This window comes from Hylaeus anthracinus, unplaced genomic scaffold, assembly GCF_026225885.1.
Source record: "Hylaeus anthracinus isolate JK02 unplaced genomic scaffold, UHH_iyHylAnth1.0_haploid 11989, whole genome shotgun sequence".
Taxonomy (NCBI): domain Eukaryota; kingdom Metazoa; phylum Arthropoda; class Insecta; order Hymenoptera; family Colletidae; genus Hylaeus; species Hylaeus anthracinus.
The window spans coordinates 8,445,483-8,468,610 of record NW_026534337.1 but is presented as its reverse complement, the minus strand read 5'-3'; the positions used below and the strand labels follow the sequence as shown (position 1 = coordinate 8,468,610).

Genomic DNA, 23,128 nt, shown 5'->3' with positions numbered 1-23,128 from the left:
GTGATCGCGACAATTGCGAGTAAATATTCGTAATTTCATATTCCAGTGATGTAACATGACAGCAGCAGGGTTGATTAATGCCATGGGTAATCATGTAGCATTAGGTTGAATTTTAGGTCACCGTACAGGGCTCACAATCAACTCATCCCTGATTAAATTAGAGTGATAACAAAATATACTCCTGCCTTGTATTAATAGAAATGAACATTTAGTCTCCACATTTTTCTAATGCCACAGAAATTTTCTTTTTTGCAGGAGAATTTTTCCAACGATCCATCAGTGGCTACGTCTCTAAATTAATTTTCTTGAGAATGAAATCTCTTATGAAAAACATGTTCCATGTCTTTCGCATTTATTTTTGCTCGAAGCATCGGTTCGTTTTCGATGCCGTGATTTTTGGCCTGACAAGTGTATACGTCAACGAAAATCAACCGACGAATTTCGTGCGTTTTCCTCGGACTGCCGACAAAAGGAGCATTGGAAAACGCCAGAGCTGCCAATTCTCGGCGATCAGGGGCTAGATATCTGGTAAATTCTAGCGAATCGCGAGACGGACGTGGCTGTGATACGGGGAACAATGTAGCGCTCTTTGCTAATAGCAATCCCTGATAGTTAAACACTGTATTTGAAATGTTATCGTGCTACTAAACATTCATTAGCTCGCTCGACGGTCTTCTCTTAGTGATGGAATTATTCATCGAATGAGAGTCTTTTAGTATGCACGAGAGTGTTCGTTAAATAATTGTCGGAAAACACGAGAAAAGTATCGCGAAAAAAAACGATATTTCAGATAAATGTATTCAAGATACCTGATTATTATTCTTTCTTAATATAAATATTTAGAACACGAACTTGATACATAATTGCATCTGAGGTATACATAGAATTTCTCAAAATTTTATTTTAAAATTTTATCTGAAAAATTTCTCTTCCCCAACGAGAAAAGTTACAAAATACAAAATACTTGAATAGCTACAAAATACTCGACCATTAAGTCACTCTACCAATCAGAGCTCCAATATGGACAAGAACTGCTGCTCCGTTTCGCTCTCTAATTTTCCAGTCATTTGCGACGGGCTTTTCAAATGGGTTTATCCGCAGTATTTGTTTCTTTTCGTTCATCGGTATAAGCAAAAAGAGTCGAGGGATTGACTTCAGGTATATTTTTTTTTTTTACGCAATATTATCCTCCATAGTTCCGTCGCGATTGGATTACATCGAATCAGTTCGCGTTCGAGGATGAAGCAACTGATTCGATAGTCCTTGAATTTCCGCCCCCGGAGCATCTATTCCTTATTATGTTTCCAAGAAAACGGAGATCGAACCCAGTGACGCGAGATACATTCGTTTGACGCACGATCGAACCGTATTTCCATCCCGGGAATCCACTCGCCCTTCGACTGGAAACGATGCCATTGGAAATTCGTTATCAGAGCGTTTCGCAAGGTCTCGTTAATTCTTATTTACCAGGTGAAAAAAGAGACTCGCCGAAGGTGAGAACGGAGTCGTGTTACTCACTTAAGGAATGTCACTCCTTCAAAAGGAACTCGTTCGTATTTTGAAACGAGCTATGCGTGGTTGCGTGCTGTCGGTTCTCAGCTCCGATTACACGCGAGGGAATACCGCTATCGATGCCTGATAACGCCAGTCGCTGATGTTTCCGACGTCGATTCCGTCAGTTTCGAAACTATCGCTGATCTGCGACCGTGCAGTCCATCTCGCGCGCTCTCAAGGGTTAAATAATAACGTTGTCTGCGAGGGGATCATATTTGAGAATGTTTTCTGTGGCTATCGAATGCCTAACGCAAGTGTGTCGTACACCTACTCGAACTACGTGCTTTAAACAGTATGTCCCGCGAATTTAACACAAAAATGTTAATCAGCATGGAAACAACAAGCTGGTACCACCGCTTTCGATTACTCGCTCCAAAATGAGAACGGCTATAATAATAATTTCGCTGCTGAATAAAAATTCAGTGAAAAGGTCACACCATAACCTACCGCGCGTGGAAAAGTGAACCACCAAAGGTTTGACCAGCCCTGTTACACAGGGTGTTGAAAAAGAAACGCGAAACACCGCTCGCGGTTCTTCCAACGTCAAAGAGAGAGATGTAAAAGGAAAAATGGAGCGTAAAAAGCCCCAAAACTCGGGGTTGGTGAAATTGGCCGCGAATTAAATCGTTATCGGGGCAGCACTCGAACGGGAATTCGATTTCCGGGGGTTGGGTAGGGCGCGCGGTTCGTAGCGGGTTTACAAACGCGTCGGAATAAGCGGCACGCGCGTCGCTCGGCGGAAAAGCGGCGCATAAAGGGGCAGAAAGGGGGCAGGAGAGGCGGGGGCCACATGGCTGGATCGGAGAAACACGGACAACGGGCCGAAGCGTGACCAACGTCCGATATGGAGTGGCACGCGTGCGTCGTTATTGCGGGTGCAGCCCGATAGAGAGGCGACTCAAACAGAAGAGGGGCCATCGAGACGAAGAGCGCGCGAAAGCCAGCTTGAAAAGAGAAGCTGGGGAACAATGGAACGACTCCGGTGGTTGGAAGGGACGGACGGAAGAAAGGTGGAGGATAAATGCCCATTTCGATGAATAAAAATGATATTATTCCTCTGTGCGCGTAGTGACACAGTTTACGCTCATTTTGCGTAGGGGAGTTTGGATAAGGGAAGTTATCCAATTGGGGGTGAAACTTTTGCTGTGGTACAGCGTGTGGGTCCTCGGGCAAGGGAAGCTGTATGTAATTTTAATAAAGAAGTTTAGAGAAGGAAAGTAAAAGAGATAAAAGAACAGAAGAATCCCTAAGTCCTCCTGCGGGGGTTGAGGACGAAGCTCAATTTTAGTTATATTTTTATTAAACTCGCACTGCTAGGATGCTCGACCATAGCAACCTGGCCCAACGGTACAACCTGAGAAAATAAAAATGACCAGCGTCTACATCTCCGATGGCGTAGAGAGCACTTCCAATCTCGAGTTCCCTGCAAGGTTGCCGCGAGGTCGCCGCTCACTCACGTTAATAAAAATTCTCACGAGCGCAAAGGGTTTGCGGGAGAAAGGGAAAAAATGATCCTCGAGGCTTGCGCGAAAATACGTTAGAATTTACACGAGGTCCGAAGTCGTCCGAAGGCAGGGATGGTAAAACGGCAGTAAGGGGTGAGGATCGTGGAAGGAGGGCGAAAGAAGAGAGGAGACGAGGGTGGAAATAGGCTTCGGTAGCCCCCGATCGATGGGCCGCGATGTTGCCTCCGCTGCTCGTACGTTCAGTCGTTCAGCTTCGATTTTCTAGTCGTCGGAAGGCCGGGTCGACTCGGTTCCTCGGTCGACCGGTCGGCACGCTGGTTGGCTGACGGTGTCTGCGAGAAGGCAGCCTGCCCCGACTAGGTTAGAGGGTTAAAAGTGTCCGCGCACGACTTCCCAACACGTGGAGACTACCAGCCCGCGCGGTTTTCCTGTCCTTCGCGGCGAACACGCGCAGCGGCCCACTTTTTATCCTCCAAGTGCTTGCCGCCACCTCCCTGTTCTACCTACAACCGCTGCCCACCTACTTCGAGTCGCAGACTGCCTACCTTTGCCCCCGCTATCGCGCACCATTCGCTCCCAGCGTCGAGCTTGTCGCTGGGTCGGAGTAAACTATTGTCTCGGATATTCATGGAATGCTCCGATTCGCGATCACCAGTCACCCCCACCTGTGATGCTTGCTAGAAGTGACTGTATCTCGGGACAAATTTCATTCCCATATTTATTTTATGTTTGCTTTGCGGGAGCAACAATTTTTGTTTGCTTGTTTAATTACTTTATTTAAGGTCGCATCAACTACGAGGTTATTGGTGGCCACGTCGATGATTACAATTCAATTATGATTTATTTAACACGGTATATTTCGTTAATATCTTGTGATAATTTGAGAAATTCGTTTCCGTTATTAAGGATTACCCTTCGATTCACTGTAAACTCGTCACGAAAGTTGCATAATGGTGGCTGTGATTTCGTTACTTTGTATCAACGAGTCACATTTGTGTGACAGATTTCTCTCGCTGGTTTCTTAATTAAATTTTTTGCTTTCATTTAATGTGAGTAACATTCGGACATATGGTTCTTAGGAGTACCTTTGTACAGGTAAATAGAAACAATCTTTGAAGTTCACATCCTTGTCTTGCTCGATATTTTGACAATTCTGAAACGGAGCTCGAATTGCGAGTCTCGTTATAATCTAGAACTTTCATCAATCTGTAAAGTGGGGTAAATAGAAACAACGGTTTAAGGGTATATCAAATAATCCAGTAAGCTTTGTTGGAAGACTGGAAACATTTTATTAGACGTGTTCGATACATTTTCATCAAAATGTATATTAATGAAGCATAAAGTCCAGTGAAAGCATGTATCACTGAAAATACACCAAGTAAACTATAGGTAACCTTACAAACAATACAAAATAACCAGCCAAATACAATATTATAAACCTCCCTTACTCATTCACCCCACTTTATACTTCTTTACAAATATAATAATAAAAAAAAGGTAGATACACACTTAAAAAGAAATGAATAGAAACGAAAGAGTAAAGCAGCGAATAGGGTGTTCCCACAAAATCCCAACTTCAATTTCATCCGGCGCACCACGTGCAAATTCCCCGCCGACAAAGTCTCACCGAAGACCACGGACACTTTAACAATCATAATTTTCCCTTTCACCGCCTACTTTGCCTCCGCCGTTCCGTGGTGTCTGGGTCTGGACCAGTCTAGTCCTGTCGTTGCACGTTCTGACTCCGTCCCATCCGGTTTCTCGATATCGTCGTTCGGCAACTCTTAATTACCCCCTCAACCCTGGATCGGTCCCCGTAATATCGGAGCGCCGCTGTTATTATTACGCTTTCGTGTTGCGCTTTAAAATAGCATCGCCGTGGTCGTCGTCAGGGGGGCTGAGTATCGATTTTCTGGAACACGGTCGGGGATGGAAATTCGAAATCAACGGCGCTCGTCGTTCGCCTACCGCGGGGATGGGCGCGAATTGTCGGATGACGTATAAAAACTCGGTGCAACGTTCTATTTCGCTCGACGGTTTCGTTCGAAGGAGCTCTTGTCGGTTTTGTAGGTCGACGCGATGGGTAAATTGATTGTAGCTTGAGAAACGTGATTTTTGAATCGTCGCCTATGGGACGAGTTGATCCGTTGATTATCGGGAGCGGGCTGACTTGATTTCTCTGTCTCCCACGGCTTTAGTTTTGGTTAGGTCGAGTCGTTTAAGATTGTTATTATTAGTCTGCGGATCTTTATGCAAAATAAAATCTTCGCGAACGTGCCTACAAACATTGAACCTAAATAGGAATTTATTTGATTCGGCGAATATTGTAGCATGAACTTTACTTTCAACCTTTTTTATATTCTTGCATTTTGTAGTTTCTTGCACGTTCAAATTTTCTATAAATGCATAAAGATCCGCAGTCTAGTTATTATAATACCAATGCCGTATGTCCCGTTTACGAGGTATTTCACGAACGCGTTTCCAGATCTTCGGAATCATTCTATAGAAATTCTTCTATAGGAAACGCAATGGTCGGAAGATTAACAATACGAAGTCGAAAGAAGAAAATTTCTGAATAGTCGATAAGTGTCGCTCGAGGCCCGCGTCGCGACACTTGTCTGTCCAAGGGAGCGTAATCCACTTCAATCGATCGCAGTCCGCCCCTTGCCTTTGAGAACCGAAAGAATTAAACCAAAAAGTCTGTTCTTTTCCTTTGTCACGATGAACGCGAGGACGCTGGGCGATTTTCATTGAGAATATCCCGGCAGAATCGTTTTTTCCTACCTGAGATTTATTTTGGCGTGAAACGCCGGAGCCTGTGAGCTTCTTAACGAGGCGGTTGCGCGCCGTTAAAACGGGGAAGCGTGTACGCCGCGAGTATTAGGCTCTCGAGTGACCTACTTTTATTCCTCCTCTTCCTTTTCTTTCATATAATCACAACGCCACCAGCGTCTGCGCGTCATTGTTATGCATTGCGATGTTGTTTTTCAATGAAACAGGTAAATAAGCGGAGCTTCGCTCCGAATACTTAACAGAGCCTGGCAGGGCGTCGTCGTTGCGTTCCCACTCGAGAACGGGCCGGTGCGACGTCAGCTCGATTCACTTCCAGCATGTCGTCGTGATTTTTGCCAGCGTTGGGTCTCGTTTGCACCGGTAAGACAGGTTGTGTCCGCCCAGAGATACGGCCGGATAAAATCCACGACGGTAGCTTTCCGCGGCCGGGCACGATCGCTCGCCTCGATGCGAATCAAATAAAGCCTCGCGCGGGCTTCGTGCTGCGCCTGCAACACCTTTTGTTCGATTTCTGCCCTGGGATCGATCGTCGATCGTCGGCGTCGTTCCTTCGTCCACGCTAATTTCGCGGGCTCTATTAGGCCTGTCGCACGCCAGACCTGGGCGCAATCAATTACAATTGCGACTGATTACGTAGTCGGGTACGCTAACTGCGTTTCGAGGCCAGTCGCGATTGCGATTAATTGGAACATTTTTTCGGGGTCGGTTTGCTCGAGTTTGGAGGAGGGATTAGTGTTTGAGATGTGGAGATCCCAATTTCGAGAATCCCAAGATTCTTAATATTTGAAAGTTATTGTCACATGGCTAAATTACACGTGACGCTAGTTGCTTTAGCATTTCGGTCACACTTTTCTAAATTCCGACCCTTTGCTTTCGACAAAATTTCTGAACCTCTTTAAGACACGATCAAAGAAGTTCCATAAAATTCCAGCAACCAAAGCTTTCATCTCCCCGTTGAAAAATAACAAAAATACCTAAAGAGCGTGTCCCACGTTCGAATGGCCCCTCAACTGAAGTCTCAAGCTCAGTCTCCGGTAGGAATCAGCCACGCGAATCGAATGTACGAATCGTTTGTCGATCAATGGGTCGTTAATCAGTGGTCTCTTGGTCGATGCTAATATCGTGGACTCCATTATGGTCGCGGCCGCCCCGTTGCGTTTAAAGCGCGCGTGTCTCATTGCGGCGCGACCTTTTGTTTATCGCGGTACGTGCAATTAACCCAACTCGGGCGCAAGAAACGCTGGATTCAATTTGTCGTGGTTTTCCCTCGTGAGCGACGCGTGCGAGTTTTTCCGGAAACTTCGCTTCCGAACGTGCCACTCTGTAATGGCCTGTCGGGGGCGCAATTTCCGAGTATTTACGTACAAGAATGCGACGAGACTTAATCGAAGCGTTATAGGTACGTTTGGCGCCATGCGAAGTGTTTGTGTTCTCGATGTCGCCATTTAAGAAGGGACAAGGACAGGACGATGGATTGGAAAACAAGGCGGGTTTGGCAAGGTCTTTTTTTTTTTAAAAAAATGCGCCATTTTCTGTAAAGTTGGGTTAACGCTAGAAATATCGACGAGAGTGATAGAGTCGAGGGGCGAATTAATTAATTACTAGCACACTTGGTTCTCTATTCTAATCATTCTCACGAAAACTTGTGGTATAAATGGTGTCAATAATTTAGAAATTGTAGGAAAAAGTCTGAGATACATGGGTCGAATTTAGCAGGTTGGTAGCTGTGGTCTTAAAATAGTACTCACTTTTCTGGATTGATATTCTTGTTGCAAAATATTTCTACCAAATTGTATTTAAAAAATTCAAAATCGCCAAAGTTGTAGCCGTTTATATCACGAGGTGTTTCGTTAGACCGATTCAACATAAAACTTGAACAGTACCAAAGATACACATTTTGAGATCGATTCCAGGAATCGAACACGACCAAACCCAGAAAACCGTGCGATCCCCCCCCCCCCCCCTTCCCCCCGATTCTGATATTTCTGCATATTTGAGAATTACTCGTCGAGAAATTACAGACAATTCGACGAAATTGCTATTCTGGTTCGCTAAGGTCTTCTATGCTAAATTGTGGAGCAGAAAAGGATTATCGTGCGTGACCACGCCTCCGTGTTCGCTCGCTCACCTAACCCAGACATCGCTGCTGCCAATATCTTCCGTTCCTCTGTGCTGAAAGCGATACCGAACGGCTGTCCTTTTGCACACCGTTCAGGTAGGAGAATTTGAATACATCAAACGAACGCTATGCAGCTCGCAAAGCGGCCACAAAGTCTCTCTTTCGATTTCAATCGGCAGATGCTGGCGAGCTTCATTGTCCAGCTATGCTTCGGGCACGGATTTATTTATTTAGAGAAATTGGGTACAGCTGTTTGATACACGGAGGATTTATGTTTGCAATGATGTTAGTGCATGCATTAGTTACAAGGAAATGATTGACAACGATAAAAAGAAGTTTGAACAATTTCCGAATAAACAGATGGTCATATTGTACGCTGCAATGATAAAGATTTTTATTATTGGAGAGTATAAAGAGGATATAATTTACCGCTGAAGGACCACGCCCCTTTACCTGCAGAAAAGATCACTCCTGAATATAAAATGGGTGAAAATAAATACGACTTATGGTACATAGAAGCGCAGATTACAGATGGGCAACTCTGTGTAAATTTTTGTACAGTATACGCGAGTCGTTTTAATTTTATCTTCACATATCTCTATTAGGATTAATGTTACCAAAATTAATCAGTAGATATCAACTTTCAGTCCCATTTTGGGTCCGAAGTGGCTTTTATGAGGGATATATACGTTCAGTAAATGAAATTCGTTCATAACAAAAAATGTGTTCTTTTTTCCATTTTTTAATTTTATAATAATTACTACAGGGGTTAAAAGATCCATCTACTATTACGTGTGATCGAGCTTCTTAACACGATTTCACGAAGGCTGGATTAAAAATAGGTACGAAGTCCTTCGAATAAGTCTGTATTGTTCCTATACGCTACGTCCTATTCCATTGATAAGATCCGCATGGCTTAGCCTAAATAATCGGAACTCCAAGGTTCGAGAATTGGAACAAAGTTCACAGGTTTTCCCAAAGTTGATACCGTAGACCTGAAACGCAATCCTCACCGGTAAGATCCCCATCGTTCCAGGCGAGTATGATCAGCGGTAGTTGAAAATCCAGTTTCTTTTTCGATGTTTCGCAAGAAGGTGACTCTAAGTCACGGGCAGCGCTCCCGAGAACAATAGTTAATTCAGCAAAGGGGGCGTGGCGGTTCTATCGGAAATCATTGTCTTGCCGCGAATTCGCCACGACGCGAAATGCAACATTAATTACGCGAAAGCAGTGACTAATTGCGTGCACGAGTCAACGACCTTCGACTGCGCAAGAGGTCCGAGTCATCCGTGGATCTGGTTCAGGCTTGCTCAGCTGTATCTTTTGTGCCACTGTCGGTACAAGTGAATGCAGGAATGCGCACTTATGCTTTCGAGTGGTGGGCGACGATACTTTCGACGAATCCGGTGGCTCAGCGTGGCGTAATTGCTGCGACGCGACGTCGTTACATTCTGAAATGTACGTAAAAATGAAAACGTTCGTCACCTTTGTTTCGCACGCCTCGTTGATAAATGGGGCGATAAATAGCAAACTAAACGAAACTGTTGCGTGATGATGCCTTCTTTTTTTTTTTCGCGAGACGTAACGTAATACCCGTGCGGTATTTGTTGCGTTGCTATGCATTTATGGAAAGGTAAATTTCCTCGGTGAGTGACGGTTTTGTATTCTTAGGGAGGCTATTACGTGTTTTATGCTTCAACTTTTTCCGCATTTTAGGAGCTATATTCTTAGGTAATTTATAAGATAGGCTTCGCGGATATAGATCTCAGACATAGTTGGCGAGATTTCATTTTGTCACGGGTCTCTATATTTTCTCAACGGTAATTTTCTAGGGAAGAATTCATACACGACATTCATATTTTAACAATTTTATATACAGACGGTATATACAATTCTATACCTTTTCACTTCGTGCAGATATATTCATATCTGTTCCACATTTGATCCACGAAAATAGAATGGAATACGCGAGAAACTTAAACAGCTATCACCTCCCAATGGATACACGTGCACAAGGGAGGCGCTCCTTTTTCGCGATGATACTTTTTACACTTGTCGATGGACAAGTGAGAGCGACAGACGTTTCGTCGAATTTCGCGAATTTATGACAGAGGGAAACGGTGCAACGATTGCACTCGAAAATCGCGAGCAACGGTAAACCTATCACCCGCGAGTCTTTTCGCGTCAGTGGGGAAACTTTTGAAGCGTCGCGTCACGGGGAATCCCGTGGAGGAAAAAATAGAAGAAATTTGAGGAATCTTCGGCGATAATACTTCCACGAGATTCGATATGCTTTTCCAATAACGCTGCGAGCGGAACGGAATATTGGTAATCGCCACGAGGAAATTACACGGAATTACACACACGATTACTGGTACGGCGGTCGCGTGATAGAACCGTGCGATATTTCGTACGCTGATGAAGATCCACGCGAGTGGAAAACGATCGATACAGTCCTCGTAAGGAAATATCGAGGCGATGCATGAATTCGTGCCGTTTCCACCCGGATTATCATCTTTGAAAGAACTATTTCTTGGTGTTGTACGTCACTGGATACTTTCCTCCTTTTTTCATACTTTATTCTTTTTTTTTTTTCTTTTTAAATTGATGGTAGGAAATTTTAGGTTCTAGATGCTATAATATCGTAGAATAGTATCGAGCAGTATGAAGTATTAGGTTCTCCCAAAAGTTTCTTTCTTGACTTCCACTCATTTGTTTTGCGTGACAGTGTTTACATAAATAAACAACCTTATCTCTTGGAAGTTGATGGTACAATCGAGTAAAAGGGATCGTACACAATTCAGTGATGTAACATGCGACATAAAATATTGTTGAAAGAGAAAGATTCGGCACAATGTAGACGCGCGATGTTTTATGAAGAGAGTTGCCGGTTAATGGACGCCCAGTCGTGATATAGGAAAACGTGTGTCGCGAATAAAATATATTGTTATAGTCCAGTTCAGAAAGGTCCAGTTCATTAAGAAATTAACATGTTGACCGCCAGACAAATACTATTGGGACTATTGGAAACTGCGCAATGAAACATTATTTATCATGGTATTTATTTTAGTAACTTCATCAACATTCATGAATTTCTCTTAAATTCGCTTCTCTTGTTGCTCAACTTTTAGAATTATACTTTGTTGTGCTTCAGTGAAAAACACTGTCATCCATATGTGAGCGATCAACGTGTTAAAGAAAGGTGACGACAATCTTTAAAATTAAGAACACATAGTTCAGTTAAAAAGAACTTATACTAATAATCTTTCTCACCCTGCAATGTATATAATCAGGCCTTATCGAGAAGCAACACGATAGAGGAAAAAGAGCGCTCCGAAACGATGTATAACACATGGGCAGGAACGATTCACTTCGGGACGAAATTTTATTAAAATAAAAAAAAAAAAAAAGCGGAGGAGAATTTATGCGCCGAGCTAGTATATAACTCCGAATTGCATTTTATTCGGTGGGCTAGCAAGTCACGCGTCCTACGCCCTCGAAATACCTCTGGCCGCTACCTAAGCGCTCAGCCTTCCCAATATCCTGAATTATCCTCTGGCGCGGTGCATATCGTTGACCTCGCGATGGCCTTCCATTGTGAATGCGGAATTACGAAACGAAAGTTTGCCTTAACGTTCTCCCGATGTTCCAGATATTCACGTGCTAGAGCCTCTGACGCGCGGGCGCGTTCGTACATCCGTCTTCGGTTCGGTTTTCAGCGCATTCGTCTTCGTTAGCACCGATTCGGTTTAGCTTAGACGAATTACCGTTGAAGCTTCGATGGGAAAGAATCGAATGGGGGCGATTTGGCGCGTCGAAAGGTACATCTCTGGTCCATTTTAAGGCAATTGGACACACTTGTTTTTTAGAGTTTATTGAGATATAGGTATAGATAGTAGTAAGCAAACGTAGTTCTGTTAAGAATTTTTGATTGTTTTGATGAATCATTTGTCTCGAGTGAGACACGAAATATAAGCGTTGGATAAAGTAGGTTAACACACGGGGCCATTTTATGCCAAGTGGTTCCTATACTCCAGTGCTAGGGATCGCAACGATATTCATGTACATATAATACATATAATTCGCATGAAATTAGGCCGAGTTTAAGTCATCACTTTCCTACTTTCGCGATTGTCCAAAGATTACAAGCTCTCAAAGTCTGCAGCTTTTACCAAGTACCTTTCCACGTCGATGAGACCTGCGCGTTAAGTATTAAAAAAATACTCAAAATTCGCTCCAACGTCGCTCAGTCCCTTTTGACTTTAATATCCTCCTCATCTTCAGTCTTTTTCCACTCGACAATTTTTTTCATTACAGTCTTCCCGGCTCCCACTCGAAGGCAGCGACAGAGCGTTGAAGAACGACATAGTTTGTAGGAAATATCTTATTCGCGACTTTTTTGGCCGTTGGCCAGAACTCGGACTTCCGGTGACGCGTTCACTTTCGTTTCGTTTGGTTGGCACACTCGAGCACGACCGTGCAAAAGCCGACGACGATGTTAATAACGGAACTATCGAGCGTTCTACGAGCGTTATCATCGCGAATTTTTGTTCCCCTTCCGCCTCGGTCCCGCGGAACGTTCCCCGAGGAGGAAATTAATTGGGATCGCGGTCCGATAAAATTTATGTTCGACGGTCTCGCGAGTTATACTGCCGATCGAACGCACGAGCGAGAGTTTCGACATGGCCAGGTGAACGCAGATGAGCCAACTTCCGAGCGATCGTTACTGTAACTCCTTGCTTCTAATAACGAGGGAAGTGGTGGTGCAAGTCCAGGAAACAGTAAAACATATTCAGCCGTAACGCTGTTTAATGGATCCTTTTGTGGGTTTGTGAAAGCATGGTCTAACTCATTTCTTTCTCAGGATCATCAGTATTAATACACTCCAGAGGATCAGAAGTGCGTGTGAACCTAATTCATCTTTTCATTTTCTATAGATAACAAGCAGTACACAAAAATCTCTGACCAAATGCAAAGAAAGGATCAAAGAAGATTTCCAGATCGTTTAAATTCATACGCAATGCATTATGCACAAGTGTGTGCATATTTACTGTCCCACGCATGAATTAATAGTTTCTCTTTTCTGATTTTCTGAATTTTATTAAATATTGGTTAGAATAAGAACATTTTTCTTATTTAGGTATACAAGTATCATTTTAATTATTACTTTAGGAATGAATTCTTTTCCTAACAAGACACAAATAAAGTATTGTATATCCTCTTTTTCTATTTAAAATCAAAGTACCGATGTTATAGCAAATCTGAAATCCCCTGGAAAAGCTTTTACTTCATCGGCGTCGCTTGAAGATCGTCTCGAGCCTGGTTCATTCGAAAGGCCTTGACCGATCAGTTGTTCACCCAATAGGTCTCAAGCATCCGCGAATATGGCGCTCCAGGAATTTTTCTCATCCGTGGATTCCATCTGCCGCTTCGCCGACCCTTTTGTGTTCGGCTACTTGTCGTTATCAGCCCGTCGCGTCGGAAATCGCGAAATTCGTCACGATAATGCGAAGCTACCAAGTCGGAGGTATCGATTGTGACGGCACTCGTTCGCCATTCAACGCGACTCGCTTGTTGCGAGCGATCGGCTCGGTTGAATAGAGGGGAAACCTGGTAGCCTGGATTGAATTTTCCATCGACGTTACCTCCCTCTAATTGGATTTTCAGATTCTGCCGTGGCTGTCGACTTTCCACCGACCGAGAAAGTAGATTATTTGGAAAACAAGCCGTCGCGTCGACCAAGAATCGCGGATGAAACAAGATTAACGCGAAACGTTGACCGCGAGTAAACAAATTTAATTTAGCCGCTGTTACATCGAGCTCGGGGATGTAGGCCAGCTCACAGCCAATTTTAATACACACGATTGCGCCGATTGAGAATCATACCGCGGGGTTGGAAGGTGGACATTGCTCGAGAACGGGCGGTACGTGCTACCGAGAAAGACTTAAGGGTATAATAGAGTCTTGTGTAACGTGGTTGATACGTCACGCGTTGGAGAGACCGCGTTATGTGAGAATTTTCATCGCGTAACGCGGATAATGTACTTTTAATTGGATGTCTAACTTGTCAAAGGCGCAGTCTGTGCTGCAACTTATCTATTATAACGAATCGACTCGTTATATCCACAGAAAAATTACGGGGTGATGTAGATTGGATCTGAGGATTGCAGTTGCATTCAATTTTTTAAAAATTCGTTGTAATATAGGTTAATTGCTAATTCACCTAAGGATTGCAATTGGATTCAACGATTTAAACATTTCTTGCACATTCTCCGCCCTTAACCACGATTACAAGCAATTTTCCAAAAAGTGTGCCGTATATAAATCACTTTGATAACTCTTGAGCTCGTTCAGGAATTTCTCAGTGCATCCTAATCGATAGTTTTGGGATTCTAATAGAAATCCAGAGATACTTACAGGAAGAATTCCCAGAGAACTTCTAATAAAGTCCAATCTGGACTAGGTTTAGCTAAAATCGAGACGCAACGAATGCTCCTTCAATTTCACTCCCCACTTAAACTCGTGAATTTCAACGCCAAGAGCAGAAGGGGTGCGGCAAAATGTTCCAACCAGCGTGAGGGTTGTATGTACACACCCCCGTCCAGGTATCGAGCCGCCAAGCATACCCCCGAATCGTTCTCATCGACTCGCTACTTCGTTTTCCAGTATCGCGCGTCGTTAACCCTTAAATACCCCTAAGTTTCAAATTTCACACCGGACTTTTAAATCGAATTGTAATTGGTTTGTTGCACTTGCAATTGGTTTGTTTTTAATATTTGGCTGTACGTATGTTACCATTGCATGACGTTCCCTCGAACAAAAGTTAACAAAATGAACGTCAGCTGTGAAAATTGTTCAAATAATAAATACATCGATATTTTTTAAAATTTAATTTGTAAAATCAGGCTTCTAAGGGTTAAAGCTCAAAAAGCAATTTCTCCAGGGCGCGACTCCAGACACACCGCGTAATGGGCTTACTCCAACTCTAATTATCAAGCGTGTACACTTAACTCTGACTCTAATTATCGGTCTTGCGAACGTCACAAAGGGCTCCACTGTGTACAGTGCACACTCCGAGCCGGGACTAGGCCAAAGACGTCAAGCGCACGAACGAATCCGCGGCGAATGGCAATTCCGATACATACGGGTGGCAACGGTTTCAGGAACGCTTTTGTCGGCCGCCAGCTCCCTCGAACAGAGGGTGTCCCGTAGATGAAAATGTTGCTCGTGTCGCTAAAACGTTCGGGACAAAAGCTGTGCTCGAGCATCATTGTATCAACGCGAGTCGAACGTCCGCCCAGTCGCGAATACTTGCTCGGATGGAGCAACGTCCGACGTTTCGTATCGTTGACCTCTTTGGACATCGCGTATATACGCGCACGTGATACGCAATTAATCGAGCTAACTTTCAGGGCAAACTGAGACCGAGGGAAAATAGATAACGTAGATTTGTATGGATCGGTATAAAATACCCTGGCGAGTTACTTTTAAAATTACAAGTTGGATGAAAATTACAACTTGGCTGGATGGGATGATGGTTCGTTCGTTTGTACGCGATGATTTCGGTGTATATGGGTCTTCTTTATGGTGGAGTTTTAGTATTTAGGGATCAAGATTGGGAAACATTGGGATGGTGCTTGATCCATTGAGTGCCAGAGGAAATTTTCATACATATCCGAGAAATGGCAGACGATTTTAAGTAAAAATGCATGATTGTAAACAAACAGCAGCCATATATCGCTCCTTGGCACTCGGAGGGTTGATATTTAGAAATTTAACACGTTGACTGCCAGACAAGTATTCTTGAAATTTTCTGGTAAGATTAAATATTATTTAAACTATTGGAGACTACATAATAACTATATAGTAACTTCATCAAAATTTAAAAATTTCATTTAAATTCATTTCTTTTGATACTTGACTTTCAGAATTCATTTTTGTTTAGCTGTTCAGTGAAGAGCACTGTGGGTGACATGGCGGTCAACGTGTTAATCGTTATCGTTAGATAATCCCATAAGATAGTGTTTATATTTAATAAAGGAAGACTACGGAAATTTTATAGCGACTATATAATGTCTCCTTCGAAAGACGGTGATTATATTTATTGTTAATGCGATGGTGGTACCTGTGGAGGGAGAGCGAGAGAGGAGAAAAGGAAGAGAGCGTTTCGTCCTGGACCTGCTAGTGGACTCGTCAGTAAGGCTACCACATTAACCCTTTGCACTCTAGGCCTTTTTTTCTGGTATCTATCAGCAACTCGAAATGGTTTCTTAGCATTCTATTGTCACTAAAGCTAACCTTAGATTGACTTCGAAAATGAGATCCCTAATTTGAGATTCGAAAATCAGGTCACCTTTGCCTCAACGACAATCATTTTATTAACACTTCGAGTTCCAAAGAAATTAAACCTAAAGGAAACTTAGTAGCGACTGAGAGTCTCCTCTCGAGTGCAAAGGGTGAACAATTAAAGCTACGTTTCTCATATTAATTTTAGACACCAGTAGTGAATGCTCTCGCGAAACGACCTAACATAGAAAATATAATAATGTCCCCTCTTCCCACTGTCTTGGATTGTTCAATTATCATCAGTTATTACCGCGAAATCTATTTTTCAGGAAAATTCAAACGGTAAACTCCATGGCATTGTACTATAACTCCACAACACGGATTATTTGTGGTAGGTGTTTCTACCGAGCCGCGCACCTGTTAATTAAGTCACGATCAGACTGTTTGCCGTTGAGCAGCAACAACAGGGAGATCTATAAAAATATTTTTCCGTTCGATCCTCAGCCGGCGGGGCAGTATCCGCTGACGGTGTTTGATTAGCGAAACAATACGAGCAAACGGGTAAATATTAATTTGCGAAGCATCGCGATGAATGATACACGTGAGCAGTTTACAGCAACGCCATTTTGTCGCCTATCCCATAGAGTGACGAATGACCGTTAAACGACATCGAATCCATCCACTCGTTGGATAAAAATTCAAATAACTAATTCGAGGAAGAAATTCCATCTCGCGAACAAACCAACTGATCATCATAAATCATCATAACTCTCGTATTAAACCCTTCAACCGACATCGAGCGTTGCTCAACGAAAATATATGAAATACTAAAGCGATGGTTAAATTTTGTAATTTTTGCCTTTGTATGCACATTTCCACGTCCGTCGTTAAGGTTGAAATAAGCGACGATATGCACGTACGAGAAATTCTATTATATCGAGGCAAGACGAAAGGGCGAGGTTCAGCGAATGAGGTTGTGTTTTGCGTAATCTGATATTCGAATAAAATGTTGTCCATCTCTGAAAGAGTGCCAACGCCGTTTTCCCTCGATCGAGCGTGGACTGGAGCGAGGTATTTCATTCGCATCTCGTCTGTCCTATTAAATGCATTTTCCGAGCCTTGTAAATATAATTAAACGACCTAACCCAGACCGTGCAATCTCCCCGTTGATGGTGCGCGATCGATGCGACCGCGTTTAAAAGATACAACCTAGATACGTTTTTTCGTTCTATCCTAAGCGACGATAGCTGAGGGAAATATTTTTCAAGATGACAACAATTTCTTCTACGGTTGCTCGAAGCACTTGACTGGGGGCCGAAAATTTTGAAAGGACGAGGAGCTATTTCGAGCAGAGTCCTCGCGAGGGGTTCACTTGCGAAAAATTATGCATCGATTTCAAAGAAACTTTGAGGATATTTTGGAACCAAGAAAGTAGACTGTGGATATATTAAATATCTCAGTCGGTAGTTAAACCTTTAAGCTACAACCACGTGTGAGACTCGTGGTCGGATATTCGGGGCCAAAACTGATTATCACGAGCCTGGCCCGTGATGTATTGTTCGCTCCGAACGTAAACATCACATTTTGGTCCCAGGCTGCTGGAGCTTAAATCGTAGATTATGGGGTTATAATACTAAAGCTATCGAGTCGATCAATTGGGTCCGAATTTTCCTTTCAAATTACTCTATTATTAATAAATTGTGGTCACAATTATTGAAATAGGGAAGTAAGCCAGGGCATGTAGAATAATTAGAATAATTAAATATGGATTCAGTGGTTTTATTTTGGTAACTTCATCTACATTAATTATAATTAAAATGACAATATAGGGAACTGTACGAGAATGTGCACATACGCAAAAATATATGAAATATCAACACAAATATACATATTATATTTAAGCTTCATCAACTAATACACTTTTAACTAAGCTTCAATTCCTTCTCTCTGTATCTGTGAAAATACTAATTTTCGCAAATATTCGCAGTCTACTTTTAGCAATAAAGTTACGTAAACTTTAATATAACTGAACTTGGAAACGTTAGGAGGTAATTTGAAGCACATGATTGGCAAAACATGCCCAGGTTTTCTATACCACCCAGCCTTAAAATTGTCCCGTTCGTTGGCGTCGTTTCGTTATTATCGGTGATCGAGCGACGCCCTAGGGCGCCACGACGGCTTTTCGCCCAGCTAAACGGTGAAATTGAATCACACGTAACGACGAATAGATGAACGGGATGGTTGGCCAGTAAACTACGTCCGCGTCGATAATATCCGTGCATTAATTCACAGTTAGTAAACTCGTGGTCGCGACTCGTTAATTGCCAGCACGCGCTGCAAGCACGAACCACGCTAATCGCCGATCAAATTTTAACACATCAACTACCAGGATGTTTAGAAAAAAATCTACAACTTCGAAGAAGACTAATTAGAAGTCGTTCATTGCGAACGCATTAAGAAGTCCACCTTCTCGAAAAAAGGAGTCCCTGCAGGCTAAGAATAAATTTTGTAGAAATGTCTCAGTATTCGTTATGAAAATGGTGTGAATTTATGAATTCTACTCGATTTTATATTTTTACAGTAATATAACATGCATAGATACGAGTGAGTGATAAGGAAGTAAAAGGTTAATTAATTCTGAAGGTGTGCTGTTTGAAACGTAAATCCTTTATATCTTCAGGTGAAGGAAAATTGACTTTTGCCATTTTCCTGCGACCAAGTCAATTTCACCCGTGTATGTAGCACTTCTTTTTTAAAACTACTCGGTCATCAACCATGTCTTTGCTACAATTTTTAACGACAATTATTAAAACAGTATTAATATCGATAAATTGATTTACTCCTTCCTCCTCTGATCTTAAAGCTAGTAGCATGTTTAACACATATACAATGTCCTCGATAGCTGTAGTGTTAATCCAGGTGGGAATTAACTGGTATATACTAGGATACACTAGGTATATTAAAAGCCTTGTCTCTCCAAACTGAACATAGTAAACGCACAGCCAACAACGTAGATTCTCTGTACATAGACACTAGAATTAAAAAGCCATGAATTAGTCGTCAAAGTGTTGGACAAAGTTCCGCGCGTCACGCGACGTCGGGTCTCTGAACCGTGCGAAAAACAAACAAGAATTGGGGATCGTTTCGTAATTTCTGCTTTACGTAATTAGCGTCGATTATGCGTACGCTAGGGAGAAAGCGACGCGACTATTCGGCCTTTGCGACGCACGTGGAGCGGAAAAACCGTCTCAAGTTTTTCCTTTTCGTTCCCGTTTCGAGCTCGCGCTGCATAGCAACGCGCTGTCGATTCTGTCCTGTTTAAAGTAATCGGGGATCAGCTGGTTGATAACTTTTTAACCCAGTGCAATTGATAGAATGGCGCCGCGACAAATGGCGTGCATCGATTTAGAGAAACTGCAGACAAGCTGGAATAGGAAAAGTGCTGTTCAAGACTTTCTTCTCGGCTTTTGCGATTTTTAGTGTACACGTGTCCAGCATAGTACGACACTACTATATCTTCGAGATTAGAGAAGGAAGGGATGAATACTATTTTAAAAAATATAGTTGAAGCTTTGTATCGGTGGAGTTAGAGAAGAGAACTTACTATTAGGGTGAACCAAAAGTTCGTGCGTTTTTTTACGTTGTTTTAGTTTGTGCAATTTTTTGAAGTCGTTAAAATTATTTCATATGCGAGTGTTATATATCATTTTGTAGCTTTTGAGAAGCTCTTTCATATTTCATTAATAGCAACATTAATTTTCTTTGCGTTTTAGTCAAATCAAGGAACATCTTGAGATTCGAGTACTCTTACGTCACTACTGAAAGCAAGAGTTTAAAAGCTACTGAATATAATAGTTTTTTGCTGCTTCAGTAGCTTTAAACTCTTCCTTCCAGTAGTGGCGTAAAAGTACTCGAATCTGGAAATTTCTCATGATCTATACGAATACTGTTCCATGAATAAATTAACGTAGCTGATAATTAAATATGAGACAGCTTTTCAAAAGCTACAAAATGATGTATAACACTTGCATATAAAGTAATTTAAATGACTTCAAAAAATTGCACAAACTGAAACATCGTAAAGAACGCACGAACTTTTGGCTCACCCTAATATATATTAATATAGACTGAGACTAACTCGTGTATATTGTTACAAAGTAATTAAATTTCCTCGTTCGTTTCCTCAAATCGAGCACTGTAAATAGATAACCAACAGTTAATAGGTTCCTATAAACATAGACATTATAAAAAAAGCCTATCTATAACCTACTATTAGGTGAAGCGATACGTGTTGCTCGAATCTGAGATAACGAGGTAAGTGATAGGAGACCGTCGCGTATCACGTACAATTTGTCCATAAGCGGATGAAAGGATAAGGATCCGGGTCTAAGCATCCCGATAGAATATTCCATGGAAGCTTCCTGTGTCGTTTAATCGCGTCGAGCGTGGAGCCACGTTTCTGGAATGCATATTTCAGAGAATTCATCGTCGCAGCGGTGGGAGTCGGCCTATTTTCGACGGACAGATCAATTTTTCCAACGGTATTCGTAGCTGGTAGGAATTTCCGCGGTTCTTGCGGCTTTCTGCTGACATATTTTCCATTGTCCGAGATCTGCTTACAATTAGTGGAATTGGATCAGCGCGTAGCTGTTGCGAGTAAGAAAAGGATTGCAGCGGACAAACGGGCGCCGCCTTTTTCTGCTGGATGAACTTCTGTTTCTGCATCGTCGGCGACTCGCGGCCACGGGACTTGATCCGAACAACTCCTCGATACGAAACTCGTTGCTACCTCCCATAAAGATTCTCGACGAAAGGATCACTATCAAGATTTTATTTCTGAAACAGTTGACTGCACGGAGTAACGAAACTTGTTGGACTGGGTTTGGTCACCATTAAAGTCGGTGAAAAAATGTTATACTGCGTGAGGTTTAGTGGATGATGGCTTTTAGAGAGGGACCTGACGATGATGGTGATTGGGGAAAATGTTCCATTGTTCTCTCTTTTTAATCTCCAAGAATTTCAATCTCATGCTTTGAAGGATAAACCTCGCAAGCTTCAAGCATTTTTCTATCATTTATCATCGAATAATATACTTCATACGATTTTTTTTATTTTTATTATCTTCAACGATCCCCAACTCCACCTCAACAAATTTGTTCGCTCTGTGCTGTTTGCTTTGCCCAAAAATAAATCCTAAAAATATCCCGTTTTCCGGTGAATTTTTGCGAGGACAGTGTTATAAAAATGATCGATTTGTTTTCGATTCGATTCGCGAGGCACGTATCTGCACGTGTGCGACAACGTCACGTGCTGCACGCCGCGAACCACGACTAGCGTTTGTACGCTTACATGCACGCATTATGCTCGTCTGACGCGGCACGTGAGATCCGGGCACTGATTCATCGACGTGGCGCACTCTTCAATTACATTCCTGCCTGATGCATTCGCGATCCGGCCGATTACAGCCTTCAATTGTCGTCCTTAATCGTCCCTCTCCGGAGTCGGGTCAAGTCTGACCCGTACCGTTACGTACAAATACGGGGAATAAATATGTTTGCAATCTAGCAATCGTCATTTTTCTGACGATTTGGTTGTGCGTTCTCCTATATTCAAATCTCGTGTCTGTTCTTATTTACTGCTACTATTTATTGCTGATAGGTACTACTCGTTTAGAAGATAACATAAAAAAGATGTAGTTTGGTTTAATTTACCGACGAGGAAGCTTATTTTTGGCATAAATGACTTAGCAGTGCCGCGAGTAAAACCTGAAGTGAGTCATGGGCGAACAATATACATACATTGTGTTTAACTTCTGATATTTAAATTTCGTGTCTGTTTTTTTCTTCATTTCCACCATTTATTCCTAGTATTAAGTTGTCCCAAAAGTTTCTTTCGTTTTATTAATAATTAATACATACACAATATTTTATGTTTTATGTTACGTTACAAAATTGTGTACATGTTATTTCGCTCCGTTACTGTTACAGCATCGATGTCTAAGAAATTAGATTGTCTATTTATATAAATACTGCCACAGAAAATAATTGAATGCAACTCACGAAAGAAACTTTTGGGACAACCTAATATATACTACTTATTTAGAAAATAATATAGAAAGATCTAGCTTTGCATAAACATCCAAAGAGAAAGTTCATTTTTACCATAAATAACAAACACTGGCTCAAATAAATCCTGGAGCGAGTCATAGGGAAATATATATAGACAGGATGTTTACCTTCGGGTATTTGAATTTCCTGTATGTCCTCGTCCACCTCTACCATTTAGTTTTTTATAGATATTACACACTTAAAAGACAATATAAAAGAATTTAGCTTGGTATAAAGATCCGACGAGAAAGATCGTTTTTGCCGCAAATAACCAACGCTGCGCCAAATAAAACTTGGAGTGAATCACGCAGCGCCGTATACAGAATGTTTACCTACGTTCTGCTTAAAATGTGTAACACCCCTAAGTAAACACCGCGTGCACGTAGCCCGAGCGGCTCCAGTAGAGGGTAAAAGTTGTCGAGGATATTCGCGTCACGAAATTGACGTCACGTAAGGTCGCCGAAAGTAGCACCGTTCTCGGTACAGTAATGCTAATTCGGATCATGACGAATCCTCTCTTTCCAGATTGTTCAATCCAGCGGTGTTCGCGAGCCTGTTGAACGGAACACGATCCATCCGCGTTGAAATTGAATTATTAATACATTTAAAGTCCACGATTGAACGCTGTGGAAATTAATAACCGATAACCATACCGCAACCACCGCGTATGTTAGCCCACAAATCTGGCCAATTCAATTGCTCGCGCCAAGTGCAATCATCGAAGGAAGTTGATTCTGAATGTAGAATTGCCATAGCCGTGTTTAGGATACTTCTACGCGAACGTTTTCGACTGTGATGGTCCT

The 23,128-nt window shown here is 42.3% G+C and overlaps 2 protein-coding genes across 19 annotated transcripts in view; one reads left to right on the top strand and one right to left on the bottom strand.

Annotated features, from left to right (window-relative positions):
- LOC128887448 (casein kinase I) overlaps window positions 1-23,128 on the top strand; it is a 93,216-nt gene that overhangs the window by 58,649 nt on the left and 11,439 nt on the right. The window lies entirely within an intron of this gene.
- The window catches only part of LOC128887450 (uncharacterized), a 35,365-nt gene continuing 20,661 nt past the window's right edge, over window positions 8,425-23,128 (bottom strand). Inside the window, exon 4 of the mRNA XM_054143330.1 lies at window positions 8,425-9,383. Coding sequence (XP_053999305.1) covers window positions 9,377-9,383 — 7 coding nt within the window. The 3' untranslated portion in view covers window positions 8,425-9,376. The remainder of the gene's footprint in view (window positions 9,384-23,128) is intronic.